Genomic DNA, 20369 nt, shown 5'->3' on the forward strand with positions numbered 1-20369 from the left:
ATTAACTGTATTAATTTGAAAACCCTTGATGTATTTCCACATAGAACCTACATAAATACTAGAATCCATACTCATAGTAGCCTTTGGTAATTCCCTGCCTAACAGTACTCACAATGGAAGAGAGGAAGCACTCTAAGCCAATCAGAGCCCTACCACTTTGCATCACAGTCATAGAGCTGCATTTCATATTGTAGAAAAAAAGTGAGCAGGGGTGCCTGGATCACAAATCTGGCTGAACAGAATTACAAATCCTCTGAGAAGTAAAGCAGTTCTGATATATGTATTTCAACCTTGCATTTACTTGTTTGCCCGGAGTTCTGCTTTAAGTGCTGCTCGAAGCACAAGTTACACTACAGAGTATTAATGATTTATTATTGTAATTGGATTATTGAAATAGTTGTTTCGCAGATTTCACTATGTATGATGTCTGATACAAAGTGGTTATCTCTGTGAAACTTTCAAAAATGCTTTGTTGTTGTGTACATGGCACTGGCATAACTACAACATGGCCTTGCAACATCAATTGCCTATACCCCCAAGCCACTTATAATCAGCCCTCTGTTTCATACAGTAGATAGGCCTTTTCCATAAGAACTAAAAAGATCACGTTAGAGAAATGCTAACAAGGAATGTTTTATCTAAGGAAATAGATGTGTTGTAAAAATATTACAGTATTGCTTAATAAAGCACTATTGAAATCTATTCTGCCATATGCAATATTAATGAGAACAAAACACTACAATATTTTTCAGACTTTGTATAGACAATAAACACAGGACGTTAATGCAATGCAGTTTATGGATTTTTCTTAGATCTGTGCAGGAACTGGCAATTGTAACATAACCTAAAGACAGTAAATGCTTAGGCTGACAATTTGATTTGTATTTATCTCACCCTCAATATACCTATTAATATTCTTCCTATTTTGTAAGAGAAAATAAGGAGGATCAGTAAAATTATTTTTTTAATGTATCACGGGACAAATTCATTTCTCGAAAACAGATGACTTAGGTGTCCTTAGTTTACCAAAAAATAGCCGTATGCACAAAAAAGGTCAAACTTTGTATTTTCCAATCAATTAGCATGAATTATTTATGCAGCAATGAGGAGCCTGACTATTTTTAGAAGGCAGCCTTATCTTACCTATGGTATGCACTGGCATCAAACATGCAAAAATGTCAATCAAGGACACTTAACATCTGATTCGGTAAAGCAAAATGCTTAAAAGGATGGCATATTGTATTTCAGTTAACCCCTTGCTGCCTGTGACAGTGGTCTCATGATCAGAAGCCGGTCCCGTCAGCTACTGATCTTTAGCCCGGACTGAAAGCTGTTTTCAGCTAGGTCTTCGTACTGGCAAGCTCACTTTCAGCACATAAACATTGGCTACCCAGTGACGCATACGTGTGGCATGTAGTCATCAAAGCCCACCCTTTTGCTGCCATGACATGATTTTGCTGCCATGACATGTGTTGGGCGGTTACCCTGTGAAAGATGTAAACAGTAATATAAATAAGTGTTTTTTTTAAACCTTCTTTTTATGAATAATTTGTCATTTTTAATGTACTTTCCGGTGGTGCTCTTTCCTGCTTTGCAGTGCAACACAATGATTGCACATTACTGCTTTTCCTCACAAATGCAAGAAGATGAATCAGCCAGATCATTCAAAACATTGCTATCATTCAGAATCATTGCTAGCATTTCTTTATCTCAACAGTTATTACAAAAGGCACTGTAGTTGCATTGAGACAATAAAAAGTCAATCTAGTGGCCGATCTACAAATCTCAAAATGTATATAATAACCACTAACAATATAGGCAAGCTACTTCAAAAGTAGGGTAAAGGATGAAATAATAACTCAAAAAACATACTTTCCCTTCAATCTGAAACAGCAGCCTTTTTTTCCCTTACCTTTTTTCCAGCCCAACCTGCCCCTTGCCTAGACAAATTTTAAATATAATCCTGCCCCTGCAGCCTCCTGGGATATGTACATCATATCCTAGGAGGCATTAGTTTACAAGGCAGCACCGGAAGGAGGATCTGGTGCATCATTGGAGGGCCAGCTGTAAGAAATAAGAAAGGACAGCCAACTGTCAATGATATTAGAGAGAAAGATGGAATCACTGGACCTGCTGTGCAGAGGCAGAGTGGCAGATCATAAAAAAAAAGCCAATAGATTTGCTGGGTGTGTAAGTTTATTTAGAATAACAGATTAAAACAAGTAAAAGGGGTTTTAAAAAAATACTTTTATGTGGCGATAAAATTCATTTCTGACACCTGATTGACAGAGTTTAAAGCAAAACTCAGATTATAATTTATAATATAAAAATGAAAAGCCTATTAAGCTAAAACAGAGAAAGGGGAACAGCTCAGTGATTACCTCTGTCACTCTGCCTTCTCCTCTCATGAGCATGCTCCCTTGTCAGCACCCTAATTGATTCCTTGTGCTGCTACCTCTTTTCACACTCCAGCCCTTCTATACTGCAGGAAACTGGTACCAGCTGACACGTTTACTGCTTGCATTAAAAAAAACCAGCCTAATTAAGTATTAATGTTTCTAGAACTGCATTAAATTGATTCTGTAGGTTGTAATTAAAAAAACCCAAACAAACATGTTTTACTTACCTGCTCTGTACAATGTGTTTGCACAGAGAAGCCCTGATCCTTTTCTTTTTGGATCTCCCACAGGCAGTCCTTTCTCCTCTCCCCTGCCAAGTGCCCCCAATAGCAAACTTCTTTCTATTGTTCATTCACACACAGGACATGTCTCGACCCAACCCCCGCTTTCTGCTCATTGGCCCACTGGCTGTGATTGACAGCACCAGAAGCCAATGGCTCCCACTGTTGTGTGAGCCAATGAGGAGAGAGATAAGAACAGGAATGGCCGGCACTCAGGATAAAGTCCAAATGTATATTTCTTTATTATGGAAACATAGCTAAAACATCCAACGCGTTTCGGACAATTAGTCCTTAGAAATGGCTAAGGACTAATTGTCCGAAACACGTAGACTGTATTGAATGCATTAAGGTGATAAATCTTCTGCTTTTAGAACCACTTTAATTTGTGTCTTTTATTTCTTCCTATTTAGCTTTCATAAAGTGTAATAATAATGTGCTAATCATAGTTATCTACAACAATCACCTGAAAGTGACCATTTTACCACTGGATATATGTTAACAAACAGTGAAATGAAAAGCCAGATTTCGTTGGTTGCTTTATAAATAATTTCAAGTAGAATTTGCCTTCCAGTAGCTTACAAAAAAAAACATAGTTCACACTCTCATTCACTCTGTGTGAGTTTTATCACTGAGCAAACCTTCCTCATGAGTACAGTAAAGACGTGTAGTGTAATAAGACAAGCAGAGTAAACTGTATTGAATGACATACCACAGAAAGCTGTTGTGGCCAACCTACTGCGCTCCAACGGTGGTGCCCACTTGCTCCAAATTCCATGGCACGCTGGGTATGTCACTCCCTTAATTGCAACAACAGATTGTTAATACACATTTAATACAACTGTCTAGAATACAACCTGTGTCTTCACAGAATGCTGTGTTATGCAGGCCATAGATGGGTTGAAAATCGGCCGATTTTTCGGCCGAAAATAAAATCGGACAATTTTTCGGCTGAAAATAAAATTGGCCGATTTTCGGATCGTTAGTGGGCTAAATGTTCGGCCGTTTTTCGGTATTTTGGCAGATTTTTTTTATCGGTAAAGTTGGAAAAAATCGGCCGATTTTGCCGATCGGCCGATTTTCGCGGCAATGATGGGCAAATCGGCCGATCTTTTACCGATAAAAAAATCTGCGCATGAGCAGTGACCTGCAAGAGGAAGACAAAAAGAAGAAGAAAAAAGAAGAAGAGGATGAAGAAGAAGAGGATGAAGAAGAGGATGAAGAAGAAGAGGAAGAAGGAGAAGGGGAAGAGAAGAAGAGGATGAAGAAGAGGAAGATGAAGAAGAGGATGAAGAAGAAGAAGAGGATGAAGAAGAAGAGGAAGATGAAGAAGAGGATGAAGAAGAGGATGAAGAAGCTGAAGAAGAGGATGAAGAAGAAGAGGATGAAGAAGAAGAAGAGGATGAAGAAGAAGAAGAGGATGAAGAAGAGGATGAAGAAGAAGAAGAGGATGAAGAAGAAGAAGAGGAAGAGGATGAAGAAGAAGATGAAGAAGATGAAGAAGAAGAAGAGGATGAAGAAGAAGAAGAGGATGAAGAAGAAGAGGATGAAGAAGAAGAGGAAGAGGATGAAGAAGAAGAGGAAGAAGAAGATGAAGAAGATGAAGAAGAAGAAGAGGATGAAGAGGATGAAGAAGAAGAAGAGGATGAAGAAGAAGAGGAATTCCAGTCCTGCAAAAAGTGTCCCTGCAGAGAGCTCCACTATTTCTTTGAGAGTTCCTTGACATTTATAGCGGTTGCAACAATGTATCTATTTGTTTCTGAATAAAAACATCTGTATCCTAAATGGATACAAATAGATACATTGTTGCAACCGCTATAAATGTCAATGAACTGTCAAAGAAATAGCGGAGCTCTCTGCAGGGACACTTTTTGCCGGCTGTAGACAGGATGAAAATCGGCCGATTTTTTTTACCGTTGCTGGTAACGTTGGCCGCTTGAACGACCGATTTTTCGTTTTTTTAAAGAAAAATTGGTCGATTTTCGACCCGTCTATGGCCTGCATTAGTTTATATTTCATTGACTAAGCATGTGTGTTTTAAATTAAAATGATAGTAGATAATTCAAGGGCAGAATATTGCATACCTTGACAAGGGGTCATGTTGGAAATATTAAATATATTGTCCAGTGGCTCAATATTGTTATATACAATATAGCAACTAACATAAGAAACATTTGCAGTTTCCGTTTCCTATTACTTTTCTAGGGAATAATTATTTCATGTTTTTCATACAAATATATTAATCAGCAACATTCTGATTGAAATTCTCAAAGGAGTTCACCAATTGGCAGTTCCGTAGAACATGTAGGTACCAATTACTTTATACAGACAATGTGCAGCATTATACAATGCCCATAAGCAAGAAATCTGTTATATCCTTTGTGATGGAAGCCTGTCAGGGCAGCTAACCTCACAATGAGTCTGGACCTCCAGAAACAGTGCTAGGCTGCTCCAGATTCAGTGCTGCTTCCAGAAGTTGCATAATGACAGCCTCCAGTACTAGATGAAGCCTTGATACTAATAGATAACAACTGTCTTGACCTTTAGGTTTGCTGTTAAACTGGCTACTGACAAGACCTGTGATTGTAATCACACTAGAAGAAATAACATTAGGCTTTGGTTCATACTGAAGGCGGCTTTGAAATTGCGCTACTTCACTTGATGCAGTGCGATTTCAAAGCCGTTGGTCAGTGCGAATTCATATCTATTTTATATCTATGCAAGTTGCAAATGAAATCACCAAAAATAGTGCAGGAACCTTTTTTCAAAATCAGTTCTGCGCTGCAAAGTTGGAGTTGCACCAATTCGAATGATTCCAAATAGGGTGCAACTTGTCATGTGATTTGGAACTGTCAAATTGCATAAAAGGTCACGCTGGTATGAACCAGGGTTAAAGGTACAGTTCTCTTCCAATCCATTCACATTGTTCTCAATAAAGCCCTGATAAGGGGGCATGTTTGGATCCTCAAAATGTGATAGATACTCTTTGGATTGCACCCCTGAATTTTACATTGTTACATAGTTAGTAAGGTTGAATAAAGACACAGGTTCATCCAGTTGAACCTGAGAAGTGTGTGTGTGATTACTGTTTTCCATACCCCTGTACATTTTGTTCACTAAGAAACTCATTCAAAAGGTTTTTGAACTAATCTACATTCTCTGCTGACACCACTGACTGTTGAAAGGAATTCCACATTGGCATCATTCTAACATCATCCTAAGAACCCCTTCTGCAGTTTAAATGAGAAGTATAGACAAAGCTTTTATAGCTATACTTTCCTGTGGATCTCAGGAAAGCAGTTAGTTCTCCACTCCTGTGACCTGTTTTCAGCTGACAGCAGGCTTCAGTTGGGATTCACCCAGAATCCTGGACTAGCACCTGGCTCAGACTCTGAGCAATCCACCAAGAGACTAAGCCAGCCCTTCCCACCATCCACAGCCCAGCACTCCAGTGAGCGCTGGAGGGGCAAAGCAGAGAGCCGGAGTCTGACAGTCATGGCTCTCTGCTTAGAGAGGAAGGGGGAATTGATCGATTGTGGTTCTCGATCACTCTGTTCTCATGCAGAGACAGTGGGGTACAGATGCAGCATCAGATCAATGTTGCTTCCACCTAAGTGAGTATATATATTTTTTTTTTAATCAGCCCATACATCTCTTTTAAGATTTAACTGTTTCTTTTCCAACTTCATTGCTTTACTGGATGTCTTCTTTAGAGACCTATGATTAAAACGTTTCCTCCCAATGCTAGAGTCACCATGCAAGGATCACTATCATATTCCCTCTTAAAGTGTTACTAAACCCACAACAGTAAAATCAGTCTGTATATGCAGTAAAGCATGCCTGTTATACTCACTGTGGAACCTAAGGGGTTAATCCTCTGCATTGTGTAAAAACGCTGTTTGATCTTGACTTCTATGATCCTCCCTTTTTTCCAGTATCCCCCTATCATCTCCTGATCCTATTATATGGAGTAACTCTGCACATGCTCAACTTGGTGTGCATTGCTAGAGTGGTTTTGTTTTTTTTCTTGGGAGGATGCATGTGATCAGCACAGGGCCTAAATCCATGCTTGTTATTACTAATGATACTTTTTCATCAGCAAACTTTTGGATATGGTCCCTTATCATTTTTTTCAATAGTTTACATATTATTGATGTTAAGCTGACTGGTCTGTAGATTCCAGGTATATATTTCAGGCCTTTTTTTGAATATTGGTAGCATGTTTGCTTTTCGCCAATCAGTTGGTACCATTCCATTCAGTAAACTGTTCTTATAAATTAGGAATAATGATGTTATTGGAATAAAGTCGTGTGTGGATGCTTTAGCAGTGCTGTAGTGCTTCAATTTCCATTTTTTTTTCTGATCCCTTAAAAGGTTAGTTCACATTTACCAAAAACTGCCTATGCAGATTAAGGGCATCTGCAGATATAAACATAATTTGCAGCTCTGACGAAAGTTGAATAACGCTCTTGCTATAAGTGTGGGCCATTTACGTACCTCATGAAGCCTGACTGGAATACTCCAAGGGCATTGCTAGGACCTTGCTAAGTGAGGCCTAAGTGAGGCTCACAGGAGTGAGCTCTCAAACGCTGAGCTCAGAGCTACTGCATCATGGGAGAGAAAGAGCATGTGAGGGGGTCTGAATCAGAAAAAAAAGGCTCAACATTTGATGGTGGAGGTGAGCAATAATGACTGTATCACACTTAGCAATGTCCTAGCAATGCCCTGGGAGTATTTCAGTCAGACGTCAGAAGGTACCGTATGTAAATGGCCTACACTTATAGCAAGGACAATTTGTTTTTATCTACAAACGCCCCTTATCTGCATATGCATTTTTTTTGTAAAGGTGAACAAACACTTTAATGGTATTTTTTTTAAAATGCAGTGAGCTAAAAAAAGAAATAAAAAAACAAAAAAACAAATTCACTGTACGAGCATAGAGGTGACAAAGTTTGGAGGTATCTGCTGTAATTACAACTTTTGTTGTAAGTGGTACCTGGGAATTGGTTTAATAAACAGTGACTTATACATTTTTCTTTGCAAAGGATATTGGGAAAAAATGTAATCGTTGCACAAAGGAACCAGTCATGTTCTCTATTCCAAATATTCCAAAAAAGAATCCTCATTTGTTGTTGTGGACAGGAATAAGGTGACCTTTTTGCACCAGAATCAATATGCCAGCCCCATTGTAATCTGATGGATCTTCTAAAGAGGGGTGCATTGTTACTCATAAGGAAATCTTTGGAGCAAGCCATGCAAAGACTTACCTCTACTAATCCCTGCAGGATCCTGACAAAGATGACACAGCCATAATGCACCCTCGCTGCCGACGGGATTAACATGTTTAACGTTGATGTAGCAACTATTGCAAATCCAAACACTCTGCAATGAAAAGATAAATAAAGTAAGATATAGGATACCTACAACACAGGCTGTCAAAACGTGAAAGTGTTTGGCCAATGTCTTTTTAAATAACTCTCTTGAAAAGAGTTGTTTTTTTTTTCTATTTCAAAACTGCTTTTCTCTCTATACCAATGAATGGAAATGCAAAAACAGTTTGAGGCAACTTGGAAGGAGGTCAGCTACAAGTCAGATGCACCTGTAAAGACACACATCCGTTTCCGAAGCATCTCTCAAATATACCAAAAAGTGTGCTGCATTTGCCTATCAACATGAGGTCTTAAAGGTTCATTCACATAGGTATAGGCATGTGTGGAATGCATGATCTTGCTAGCAGAGCTGGCAAAAAATCCAGTATAAAATACACATTTAATTACTTATGTTTATACAATTCTAGCAACTTCATATGTGAGCGCATATACACGTTTACATGTGTTAACACGTGTGTACATGTGTAAAATCTGCAGTTATGTAAAGCCCTGAACACAGCTGTATCCCACATTTTTAGATGCAGATATACATACGTGTGTAGGTGACCTGGATTGGGCAGATGTTGGTGCCAACCTGTACAAGTGTCGTCTAGCTTCTTGAATAGCGCACCCATATACCTGTCTCTGTGGACACTATCTTGGATCCATCTCTTTCAGCCAGAGAGCTGCTCAAAACCTTTCTGGCTTAAGGCCTAATACATGAAACAAGGGAGTGTAGCGTTACTCCTGTGAGGGCCACTGTATTTCTTGGTACCCCTAAGCTCTGCACAGCCAGGCAACATGCATTTTCCAAACTTTTATCCACAGTCAGTGAACAGTCCATGAACTTGGTTTTTGTTTTTTGTTAGGGGAATATAACTGGGAAAGGTTAATAGGGATTATGGGAAGCCCAACCTAATTGAATCAAAGCATGGGGACAGCTTCCTTCCTATTTACAGAAACAGATCCTGGGCTGTTCTTATCTTTGCAAGCCGTCAGGCTTTGCAGATCAGTAGCAACAGCCCCTTACAAGTGAGGAACTTGCAGCCCGTCTGAAATCAACTTAGCTTCTTGTAAACTACATGCAGAGATGTCTACTCTTCCCTGTAGAACTGATCCCAGCTCCCCAGCCTGCAGACTCTACCAGCCCTCCTGGCTGCTCTGAAGATCTCTCAGGACAAGGATAAAGGATTAAGCACAGCACTGTCCTTTGAAAGCTTACTACGTAAGGCAGTCTTTCCTCTTGTGAATCCCAGGATGTGCTTATGTACTCACTCTGTTGTTTTTGCTCCCACTGCTCCCAGGCTTTGATCTTGTTAACGCCTCACTGCTGAATGGATCCTCCAGAGCCACCCTGATCCCAGCCTGGAGGCCAGCCCCCTGCAGACCTAGGAGACCCCTCCCAGGCCGCTGACAGTCTCCTCAGCACTCTATCTTCCACCCGACTCCCCAGTCAGCATGACTATCCCATATTTATGGATTGGTCCACCACTCTACCATGGCCTCCAAACTTGAGATTGGTTAGACTTCCACAAACATACAGATTAGGTCTCCACCTCTTCCGCCTACTGACTTCTGGAATGTTCCCATGGTGCTCCAGAACCAGGTGGAGGTGACAGAGTCCCAACCTGTTAAGTCACCCAGCTTGACCTGCAGTAACCCGACCTTAATCACAGACTCACACAGTTACCATGAGTCATACACAATTGATTTACCTACACTATTCAAGTAGCACACTAGAGGGTACTACAGAAATGTTCACACTCACATGCATTTTCAGCACTTTACTGCAACTTCACATTTGTTTCCAAAACATTTTCTTTCCAAATATCACATTTTACATACTGACAGGACTTTGGAACAGAGTACCACTAGCATGAATATACATCCTGCAGTAGTCCTTTCAGTACGGAGCACAATTGCTCATATTTAGCAATCTTCCCTCCATTCTTATCCTAGGGAGCACCACAGAGTTGGGGCCACTTCTCAGTGTACACTAAATCTCTTAGCCTTAGCCTATCCACCACCGAGCCACAGGACCTGCAGCTGATGGTCAGGGGTAACAAGGTCATTTGATTATTATACAACTATTCTCTTCCAAATGTCATTTCTATAGCTTTTCTCAGCCAGACATGCTCCCTCATCTATACCTTTGTTTCTGGTGACACATAGAAGACTCTGTCAGAGGCCCCCAAGGCCATATGCACCATGCTACAGCACCTGCAGTAGAAGGTCAGGGGTAGACAAGGTGACTTCAACTAGTCTTCACACAATCTGTGCCACTTCTGGGAATTCAGCACAGGGCTCTTTGGGTGAGCACGATGTAGGGTTACATTGCTGCTGCCCTGGGGTGTCCTGTTCCCATACCCAGTCTGCCTGGGCCCCACCAACAGCTGGTATTTATATTGGCACTAATTTCATCTATGGGGAACAGGAAGGTACCAAACTTAAAGGGACACTAAACCTGCTAAAACATGGCACACATATGTAGAACTAGCTATGTGTATGGACCCATTGATTACTATAGTGCTACAAATTTAAATGCCAGTGTGAATGAGCCCTAAAGCAAAATACCTTATCTAAATTCTTATTTCAGGTCAGTGACTCAGAATCCACTGAAACCAGAGCATTAGCATGACAGTAAAGCAGTTAATATTTTCAGATGGAGGGGCAGCAAAGGCAGACTACATATTTATCTCATTGCAGTTTTTCTTGTGTGTTTATACATTGTGAGACTGAGGATTTATATACTATTTATATAAAATCTTCTTTTTGATTCACAGAGCATTATAAGGCTGGTAAAGAGAAAGCACAGCAAAAGCTATTTGCCAGCAGACTCTCTTTTTTGATGTACCTGCAGGAAAGATGGGAATGCATCTCTTTTCTGTGTAAATTGGGGCTTGTGGTATCGACCTCCGTAATCAAAGGACAAATACAGTAAGTCTGATCTGACAAATACCTGAAAAGGAGCCTAGAACTCCACCTGCTAGTTGAACATGAAAATACCTCTAATAGAACTAACCCTTCCTATTCTTTAGAACTAAGGATGCTGCCATCCTAGCCTCTGTTTGATCTGCAGTTGCCATAGATATGCACATTTGATCAGTTATGACACCAGCCAGTTGATGACTTGACATTTCGGATGGAAGCAAAAGCAACAATGACAGTTATCATTCACGGCATGCCTTAAATGTAACTGTTTGTTTCCAGTTTTATTTCTCTAAAACAGTGTTTCTCAACCTTGGGGTGCCATGTGGGTTCCTCGTAGGACCCAGAACAGCACCTTGAGTTTTGTATGGTGTGAAGGGAAGCTTTGATGTAATGGAAGGACCTAGAAAGTGTTGGGAGAACCTCTGATGTAAAAGGGGCTTCTCTTGTAAAGTTAATTTCATCACAGTAGTTCTGTGTATTATCCAAGGCTCAGTTTCCCATTGATAAATAAAATGTACATGTTTTAAATTTAAGACTGGGGTGCCTCAAAATTTATCATACTTTTAAAGGGTGCCATGAGTGAAAAAAATGTTGAGAAATGCTGCTCTAGAAGCAGGAAGAGCGTTGAGTGGTAGGAATGGCAACCATAACATTTCACGTTCAAGGTTAGGACCTAGTCTGCTTTGCTGTCCCTCACAGAACTATCTCTCTAACAAGGAAGGTCTGTTCACAACCTGCTAAATGAAGTGTTGAATGCCCTGTGAACTGTAAATGAGCATGTGAGCAGAAAGAAAAGAGAAAATTGCTGTAAAATACAGCATAGTGGAGATTTATTGATTTGACTGGGTTTCTGTGCTACTGCTGACTCATTAACGTACTGCTGTTAAATTGGCTGAGAAAAAATTCTGACTAGGTAATTAAAATCCATCAATACTGCTCTTGGCTTGGCACTACACGTGGCATGTACAGAGGTGTACAACCACACAGCATGTCTCATTAACTCGTGCCTTCGAGCCAATGTATCAATAGACCCACACCTAGCATGAGCCCCAATCTGTTGAGTCCTTTCTTACAATGTCTAGCTGAAAAGCTAAGAACTATATTTGGCTTTAGGAAATCAAGTAATAATAAATGCGATCCACTGTACAACAGGCAAACTGGATAATATACAGTGGAATATCAGTTTTACCAGGAACAGAGGTATTAATTTGAGAATTACAAAATGTAATTACATTGTTTGTACTGAAGACTGCGCTGGACTGACCGGATCAGTCACTGGTCGTAGGTGGGTGGTTGCGTTGGTGGGTAGGAGATGTCCTTCCAGTCAGCTGTACCCAGTGGTGGAAATTGGTGGTAAACCCTCTTAGGGTTTGGGCTGCTGCCTTTCTGGTACGGCCTTGAGGTCGTTTCCACATGTATACTTGGAATATTAGAAAAGAAGGAGCACCCGATGTCCAAAATAATACACTTTTGATGGTAGATTAAGAGGCATATATTCTAAGTAATGACAAGTGCAGCAAGCCAACACGTTTTGGGAGAAAAGACTCTCCCTCCTTCAGAGCTATTAAATATGAAAAATATACAGAGAAATAAATATATCAGAAAGAAAAAAAAAGTATGCATATTAACCACATCCTGACCACCTTATAGCAGATATACTGCTACAGGGCGGCAGGGGTGCACAAAATCACGTATATATATATATGTGTTTTTGTATTTCCGGGCAGGGAGCATGCGCGAGCCCTACCCACGCCGTCATTCATGGCTGTGACTGTCAATCACCGGGTCCTGGCCGGTGATTCCCCACCGGTGCCAGGTGATTACTGAGCATCTCCCAGTAAAACACTCTCAGCACACAGTTAACCCTTTGATCGCTCATCATGTTAACCCCTTCCTTCCTAGTGCCATTAGTACAGTGTCAGTGCTTTTTTTAGCACCGATCACTGTCTTGGTGTCACTAGGGGTGTCAGTGACACCAAGTCAGTTCCCCCCAGTGTCAGAATGCCCGCCGCAGTCGCTGATCACCGCCATTACTAGTGAAAAAAAAAAAATCCAGTATATATACACCGCCATTTGTAAACGCTATGACTTTCACGGAAACCAATTATTTACACGTATAGGGATTTTTTTTAGCAAAGACATTTAGCAGCATACATTTTGGCCTATATTTATGACAAAATTAGATTTTTTTAATTTTTTACTGGAAATATTTAATAGCAAAAAGTCAAAAATGAAGTTTTTTTTCTCAAAATTGTTGATCTTTTTTTTTTATAGCGCAAAAAATTAAAATTGCACAAGCGATTAAATACCACCGATAGAAAGCTCAATTTGTGGGAAAAAAGGATGCAAATTTCATTTGGGTGCAGTGTTGCATGACTGCGCAATTGTCAGTTAAATTAATGCAGCTCCGTAACACAAAAAATGGCCTGGTCAGGAAGGGGGGCAAGTGAGACTTCATCAGGTCACGAGGGCAGTGATGTAACGCGTAGGTGACGTGGTGACTTAATATCTGGTGATGCGGTGACGCAATATCCGGCGTGGACGCCATCTTGGTGCTCCTAGTGAACCCATGCAGTACACCCACAGCATGAGGTTGAGGAATTGAAATGCCTGTATAACGTTTATATCATGTGAGTAGAAAATTGGCTGTTTTTGAATACTTTACAAATAAAAGCAGTACTACACTATGGAAGTTCTCTCTTCTATATTCTGTTGGAGTTGATCGTATTACTCAGAGTTAAAGGGATCTTGATCTGGTTTATACACTACCACTGGAAGGAGTCCATTAAACAGGATATTGCTTTTGGAGGATCCAGGGGTGATCCAAAAGTTGTATGGCCCATTGGGTCATGGTAAGGAGGTGAGGAGGCAATTTAGCTATTTTTTGGATATACCACCAGCGGATGTAGTGCACATCCACAGCACGTTTGCACGGTTAAGTTTGTGGATCACCTGCGCTTATATACACAGAATTTGGAATTTGATTGAACTTTTTTTATATATGCATTTTTAGATTCACATGGTTGTTTGCAAATATTTTTCATAATATTATTGGTCGATGTGATTTTTTTTGAAGCACTGTTCACTTTAAGTTTGTATGATTTATCCCCCAGTACTGGGATCACGCAATCACTGTTTGTGTTTGATCAGGGACATCTTGATCATCTGTTTTTGTCTTCATTGGTTGCTTTGATGTTCATTTTTGATGTTGGTTTTGAGTTTAATATATGGTTAGTTGTGAATGCATGTATTATAGTACATCACAATTATGTTCACCATTTCACTTTGGGTCCTTCACATTTGGATTATATTTAGACACTATTGAGAGATTTATTTAGGATCTCTTGCACTTGAGGTTATCACTTATTTGATCTGAGTAAAATCAGGTTTTAATGTTTATATCACATGCTATGTTATATTTGCGTATGTTTTATATATTTATATATATATATATATCTATATCAAAAATGAGAACATTAGGTCGATTATGTAGAGGCACAAATGTCAAGGTAAAATATGTCTTAAAATTAACAAATTGAATGTAATTATGTCACTGATAAGATGGAAGCACAAACTGTTACTGCTATTCTGCATCCATATGGGGCTGTATAGGGCTTGACGATAACTAATCACTTTTTAAAAACCATCATTTTTCCCAATCAAGTTCTTTCAGGTTATGATATAATATAATGAACTTAGCTAAATGACTGGTGAAAACAGAAAACATAATTTTAAAGGAATGATATCTGAGTTGACATCGACTTTACAACACTTAAAAATACATATTTATACTCACCTAGGTGGATGCAGCATTGATCCAAAGCTGAATGTGTCCCCTCCAGCTCTATGTGTGAGCAATCAAAGACCACTGATCACTCAGTTCTCAGCCTTCAGTGAGCAGAGAATTGGTGAATGCAAGTCACAGGTTCTCTGCTCTGTCCCTCCAGCGCTCACTGGAGCACTGGGCTGTGGAGGGGGTGGGAGTGGCTGGCTCAAACTCTCAGCACATCACAGAGAGGCTGAGCCAGCTGCTGGTCCAAGCATCTGGGTCAGGGGCGGACTGACCATTTGGAAACTTTGGCACTTCCCGAGGGCCCGGGGTCAGTAGGGGGCCCCATGAGATGCCCCTGGTACCTTTTTCATAGGCTTTTTTGAGTTTGGGCAAGGACACAGGGGCCCCATGATCCCCTATTGCCCGGGGCCCCATGAGTTGTCAGTCTGCCCCTGATCTGGGTGGATCCTGACCATATGGTCAGGATCATTTCAAAGCATGGACTGGCTGAGTGAATGAACTGCACCCCTGTGAACCCAGGAGAAGCAGGGCCAGAATAACTTTGGCTATACTTCTGCTATAATAATATTAATAATATAAAAAAAGCTACTCTATCAGCTGGCTGTCCATAGGAACTATAGCCCTGATACTCAGTTGAGCGGTACCTGAGAAAAAGTTTGAAAAGAGGATGCCTTTGGTGTGCATTTAAAGAGGAACTAAACTCTCTTACCCTTTACAGCCAGGGAAGCTGCCATTTTTGCCACAGCTGCCAAGGCTCTGCACATGCAGACATCAGCCATTTTATGACTTGATAGTTCTGTTGAGAGCACAAGCAACTGTGACAGTTATCATTCTTGGCATGCCTTAAAGCAGAAATAAACCCTCCTATTCTTTGCAGTCTAGGAAGCTGCCAGATTAGCCCCTGTTTGATCTGCAGTTGCTATGCTGCTGCACATATGATCAGCTTTGACACCAGTAATTTGATGGATAGACAGTTTAGTTGAGAGAACAAGCAAATATGACAGTTATCTTTCACGGCATGTCTTTTTTTGGGAAATGGGCTTTAGTCCTGTTTTACCTGTAACTGTTTTGTGAAACAATTAGTTTATTTGGCTTTAAGAACATTCTCCCTATATACCTTTGTTCATTATCTGTTTTTCCTCTTAACTTTCCTTAAAGTGGTTGTAAACCCTTACATATATCCATTGAAGTGACTGGCCTCAGATGATACACAGAGATTAAGCAAATCCTGCCTCATATGTTGTACCTGTTTATCTGCGAATCTGTCAAACCAAAAGATTCTCAGCTATAGCAACGCAGAGCGGGGATCTAAAGTCTCACAGTGCAGATCTCATTGAGGGGAGCTCTGAGGCCTGATAGAAGGCAAGGGACACACCTTCCTTCACACAGTACTTGGAGAACATGCAGAGCTAAAGATCTGTATCGCAGGCTGTGTGCGGACGCTCTTCATCCCCCTTTTTATCTCTTGGTGTTGGAAAAATCTGTCAGAAGTGACTCATACTGATAAAAAAGGAAGAAGGCGGCAGAGAGAAATTACACTAATTGCTTTGGATGGAAAGAAGTGCACAGTATAGAAGAATGTGCTTTGTTCCTATTTCATGTCTGGGGGTTTGCAAACCAGTTTTAAGCCCAACACTGGCTTCCAAAATATTTGAAATAGGTGTCCCCATCAAAGATTTGCATTTGTCTTTTGTTTCGATGACAATTTTTAAAGCGATGGGACATTTTTTCTCACTTCCTGTACCAGAGACAATAGTTACTAGTACAAATAGAGGTGGTGATTCCCTCAGTGGGGACAACAGACAGCAACTTGTTGCATTTAAAGTTGGTTCAGAGCAAGTATAACACCCTTTTCACCTGTTAAGTATTATAGCATATCTAAACTCATGAACAACAATGTTATATATTACAGTTTACCAGTCCTTAGATTTGGTAACTGCACTAGTTTTCTTTTTTTAGGCATTTCCCTTTATTTTAACCTAGTGATCTTGCCAGTAACACACTTCCTGTTCTAGGGTGACAAAGCTTGTACAGTGTCTGTGGACAAGCCACGTCTGATTCTGGTTGCACTAGTTTTCATAGATTCCCTCATTTGTGTTCTGGGGATGTGTAAATTGCAGTGCAACATCCCATCAAAGGGTTAGGTTTGAGATGTAGCTGATGATACACCGAGTTCATATAGTGAACTCAGTGTAGAGTTATTCATCCTGTGGTCATCACAGAGGAAAAGGGGGCACTCTTTACGTCTGGAGGAAAAGAGATTTAATCTCCAAACACAGAAAGGTTTCTTCACAGTGAGAGCTGTGAAAATGTGGAGTTGACTCCCTCAAGAGTTGGTTCTGGCCTGGATTGTTTCTTAGATACACAGAATATAACTGGATACTAACATATATAGGTAAAGTTGCTCCAGGGAATATCTGATTGCCTCTCGGGGGATCAGGAAGGATTTTTTTTCCATGCAGGAGCAAATTGGATCATACTTTGCTGAGTTTTTTTTGCCTTCCTCTGGATCAACTGTGAGTATAGGATTATAACTTTTTTTTTGTTAATGGTTGAATTAGATGGACTTTTGTCTTTTTTTTCAGCCAGACTAACTATGTAACTATGTAGCACATGCACTTTCCTGTTACATTCAATACTGTTGGCAAAATTGTCCAAAAGAAAAAATAAATACATATTAAAGTGTTTGTAAACCCATATTTTTTTGTTCTTTAAAATAATAAACATGTCATCCTTGCCTGCTCTGTGCAATGGTTGAGCCTCCTCTTCTCGGGTCCCCCGCTGGCGCCCCTGGCTGCTCCCCCCCCCCCACTGAGTGCTGCTATAGCAAGAAGCTGCTCACTTGAGAGCCTACTCTGTGTCCATAGACACACACAGTGTGGCTCGGCCCCACCCCTGCTCCATCCTCACTGGGTGTGATTGACAGCAGCAGGAGACAATGGCTCCCGCTGTCATCTCTGAGCCTAGGAGCAGGGAGAGAACCGATCAAGCCTCTTCTCTCAGGCACAGCACTGGATCAAAATCAGGCTCAGGTAATTATAATGGGGGGGGGGTTGGGGGGAGCTCCACTCACAACGTTGTTTACCTTAATGGAGAGAATGCATTATAGTGAAACTTTAAGTAAAAAAGTAAAAATGGGCGGATATGCAAGAATGTTTAATTCATACGAGACATGCTGTACACGGAGGTGCAGCTCACTGTACAAATTTGGCAATGCAGAATTTTGATGAAACTCCTGTGCATGCGTGGGAGTGACATCATCCCCACCTGACCAATGACAACGGCTGGTGTTCGGGACCTGGAAGCCAGCTGCCCGAAGATGGGTGGCCAGGCAGGGAGTTCCAGGACAGTGCATTGCTGGATCGGGGGTGAGTATAGTTCCGCTTTAAGATAAAAACCCTTCTACCTTCAAAATCTCTGAGAATTACATGTGCTGTTATCGGCTGGATCTCCACTCCTCTTTATATACTGAGCACTCACAAAAAAAGGATATATGTTCACATGGTGGCAAAATCCTCTAGTGAGGACAGACATTTTGAATTCACATTCAGTCATTTACGGGCTATACAATTGTTGGGTATATAATATTTAAAATTCTTTTACCAACAATAAGCTTAATACTTAAAACATTTTTTATTATGAATCAGTATTCCTATTATTTTATGAGGGCTCAATAATAGCACCATTGCCATGGCAACAAAATACAAGCTGTCGCCACTGTTGTCTTGGCAATTAAAGGATTGAACAGAGGGATCTATTCCAGTGCCATGAGTTGGAGGGATCTATGCTATGGCCATGGCAACTAAGGAATCAGTCACAATTCTGTTTCCATGGTAAGGGTTCAGACTAGTTCTATAGTGACGGAAGGATCTGCACTATGCAATAGTGATGGAGAGATCTGAGTAGTTGCCATGACGACAGGGGGATTAGCCCTGGAGATATGGCAATGAAATAGATAAGTCATGGCCTTGTTGCCATGGTGGAATATATGCTAATGTTATGGTAATGAAAGGATTGGTCCTGTTTCCATGGTAACATACAAATCTGCACTGTTGCTATAGTTATAAAGACATCTCCACCAAGCCACATTGAAACAAGGATCTGACAGGTGCTATTCCCATGGCAACGCTGCCATGGGTGATGCAGAAATCAGATCACTTGCTATGGTAATGAAGCGCTCTTGCCCATTGTCATGGCAATGGGCAATTGCCATGGTGATAGAGGGATTGGCTCCAGCACCGCCAGGACAAAGGGATTGCCCTTATTTCCATGGCAATGGCAGTTTATATTCCATTTTAATGGTAGTAAAAGAATTTGTCCTTTTCCTGTAGCAACAAATGGTCCTGTGGCTATGACGATGGAAGGGTTGGCCCCATAACCATGGCTATGGAGAAATATCTGCCAGTGCCATAGTAACAGTGGAATCATTCCAATTGCCTTGTAGATAAAGGGATATATAGCAGTATCATCATCATTATCATGATACAAGGGGTGTTGATTTTATTACGCTGGTGTATGTAAACAAACTGTTTGCCAAATAGAAAAGTTAAAATTAAAACAAATTTTAAAAAATCAACATAAAGGGTTGGTTTTGTTGCTATGGTCATCACCACTGCCATGGCAACAAATGGATTGCCAGTGATCTCTGCAATTTTTATAGTGATAGAGAGATCTGTACCATTGCCATGGTGATAGAAGGATCAGCGCCACTGACATGGAGATGGAGGGATCAGAATTGTAACATAGTAATGGAGAGATCACTAAAATAATTATACAAATACATATATATATATTTCTTTTGAATATATCTCTTGGTGTCATATACAGCTCTCCCTGTTTTGGTGGGTTTTGTTGATGCAGAAGGGGTCAGGTTTAAAAAAAAGGCATATGTACTTTCTTGCTTCATTTAGTCCTGGTGGCAGAAAATCTGGGTGGGTGGTTGTACACCCTTACATATACCCATTGAAGTGACTGGCCTCAGGTGATACACTGTGATGAAAGAAACCCTCCTACATACGTTGTACCTGTTTATCTGCGATATTCTCTTCTCTACATCTATTCAAAATTATGAATTTATAAAGCTTGTCTGAGAGTTCAGAAAAAAGGGGTGGAAAGCTGAAGTTACACTCTACAGAGCTCAGTGAGGAGAGCACTGAGAGCTGATTGGAGGGAAGGAACCCCCCCCCCCCCCTTCGACACAGCCCGCAGGAACAGAGCTGAGGCTGGAAGTCCCTCCCCTGTCACCATTTTTCTCTTGGCATCAGGAAAACTTGTTAGAAGTGATTCATGCTGATAACAGAGGAATGAAACAGCAGAAAGAAATTACACTTAGTGCTCTGGATTGAGACAATTACACACTATAGAGAGATGTGCTTCATTCATATTTTATGTGTGAGGTTTATAACCACTTTAAGGGACCACAAGCTCCTTGCCTCTTGATTGACCTTCAGTTAGGCAAAAGGTCCCTAACATGTAATGGCAGTGACTTAAATAAGGAGAGCTATATTTGGATGTATAATAATTTTATATTAGGGCAGTGATTTTATAAAGGGCAGTTTTACATGATTCACTTAGCTCTAATGAAAATGATTTCAAAAGT

At 40.6% G+C, this 20369-nt stretch overlaps 1 protein-coding gene across 1 annotated transcript in view; it reads right to left on the reverse strand.

The window, feature by feature from the left end:
* SLC17A7 (solute carrier family 17 member 7) overlaps window positions 1–20369 on the reverse strand; it is a 170204-nt gene that overhangs the window by 36832 nt on the left and 113003 nt on the right. Inside the window, exons 4-5 of the mRNA XM_089689002.1 lie at window positions 7945–8059; window positions 3390–3477 (exon numbers count right to left, since the gene is read on the reverse strand). Of these exons, the coding sequence (XP_089545128.1) occupies window positions 3390–3477; window positions 7945–8059 (203 nt within the window). The remainder of the gene's footprint in view (window positions 1–3389; window positions 3478–7944; window positions 8060–20369) is intronic.

Source organism: Staurois parvus, unplaced genomic scaffold, assembly GCF_062004578.1.
Source record: "Staurois parvus isolate SC_StPar_1 unplaced genomic scaffold, SC_StPar_1.0 ptg000465l, whole genome shotgun sequence".
NCBI classification, from domain to species: domain Eukaryota; kingdom Metazoa; phylum Chordata; class Amphibia; order Anura; family Ranidae; genus Staurois; species Staurois parvus.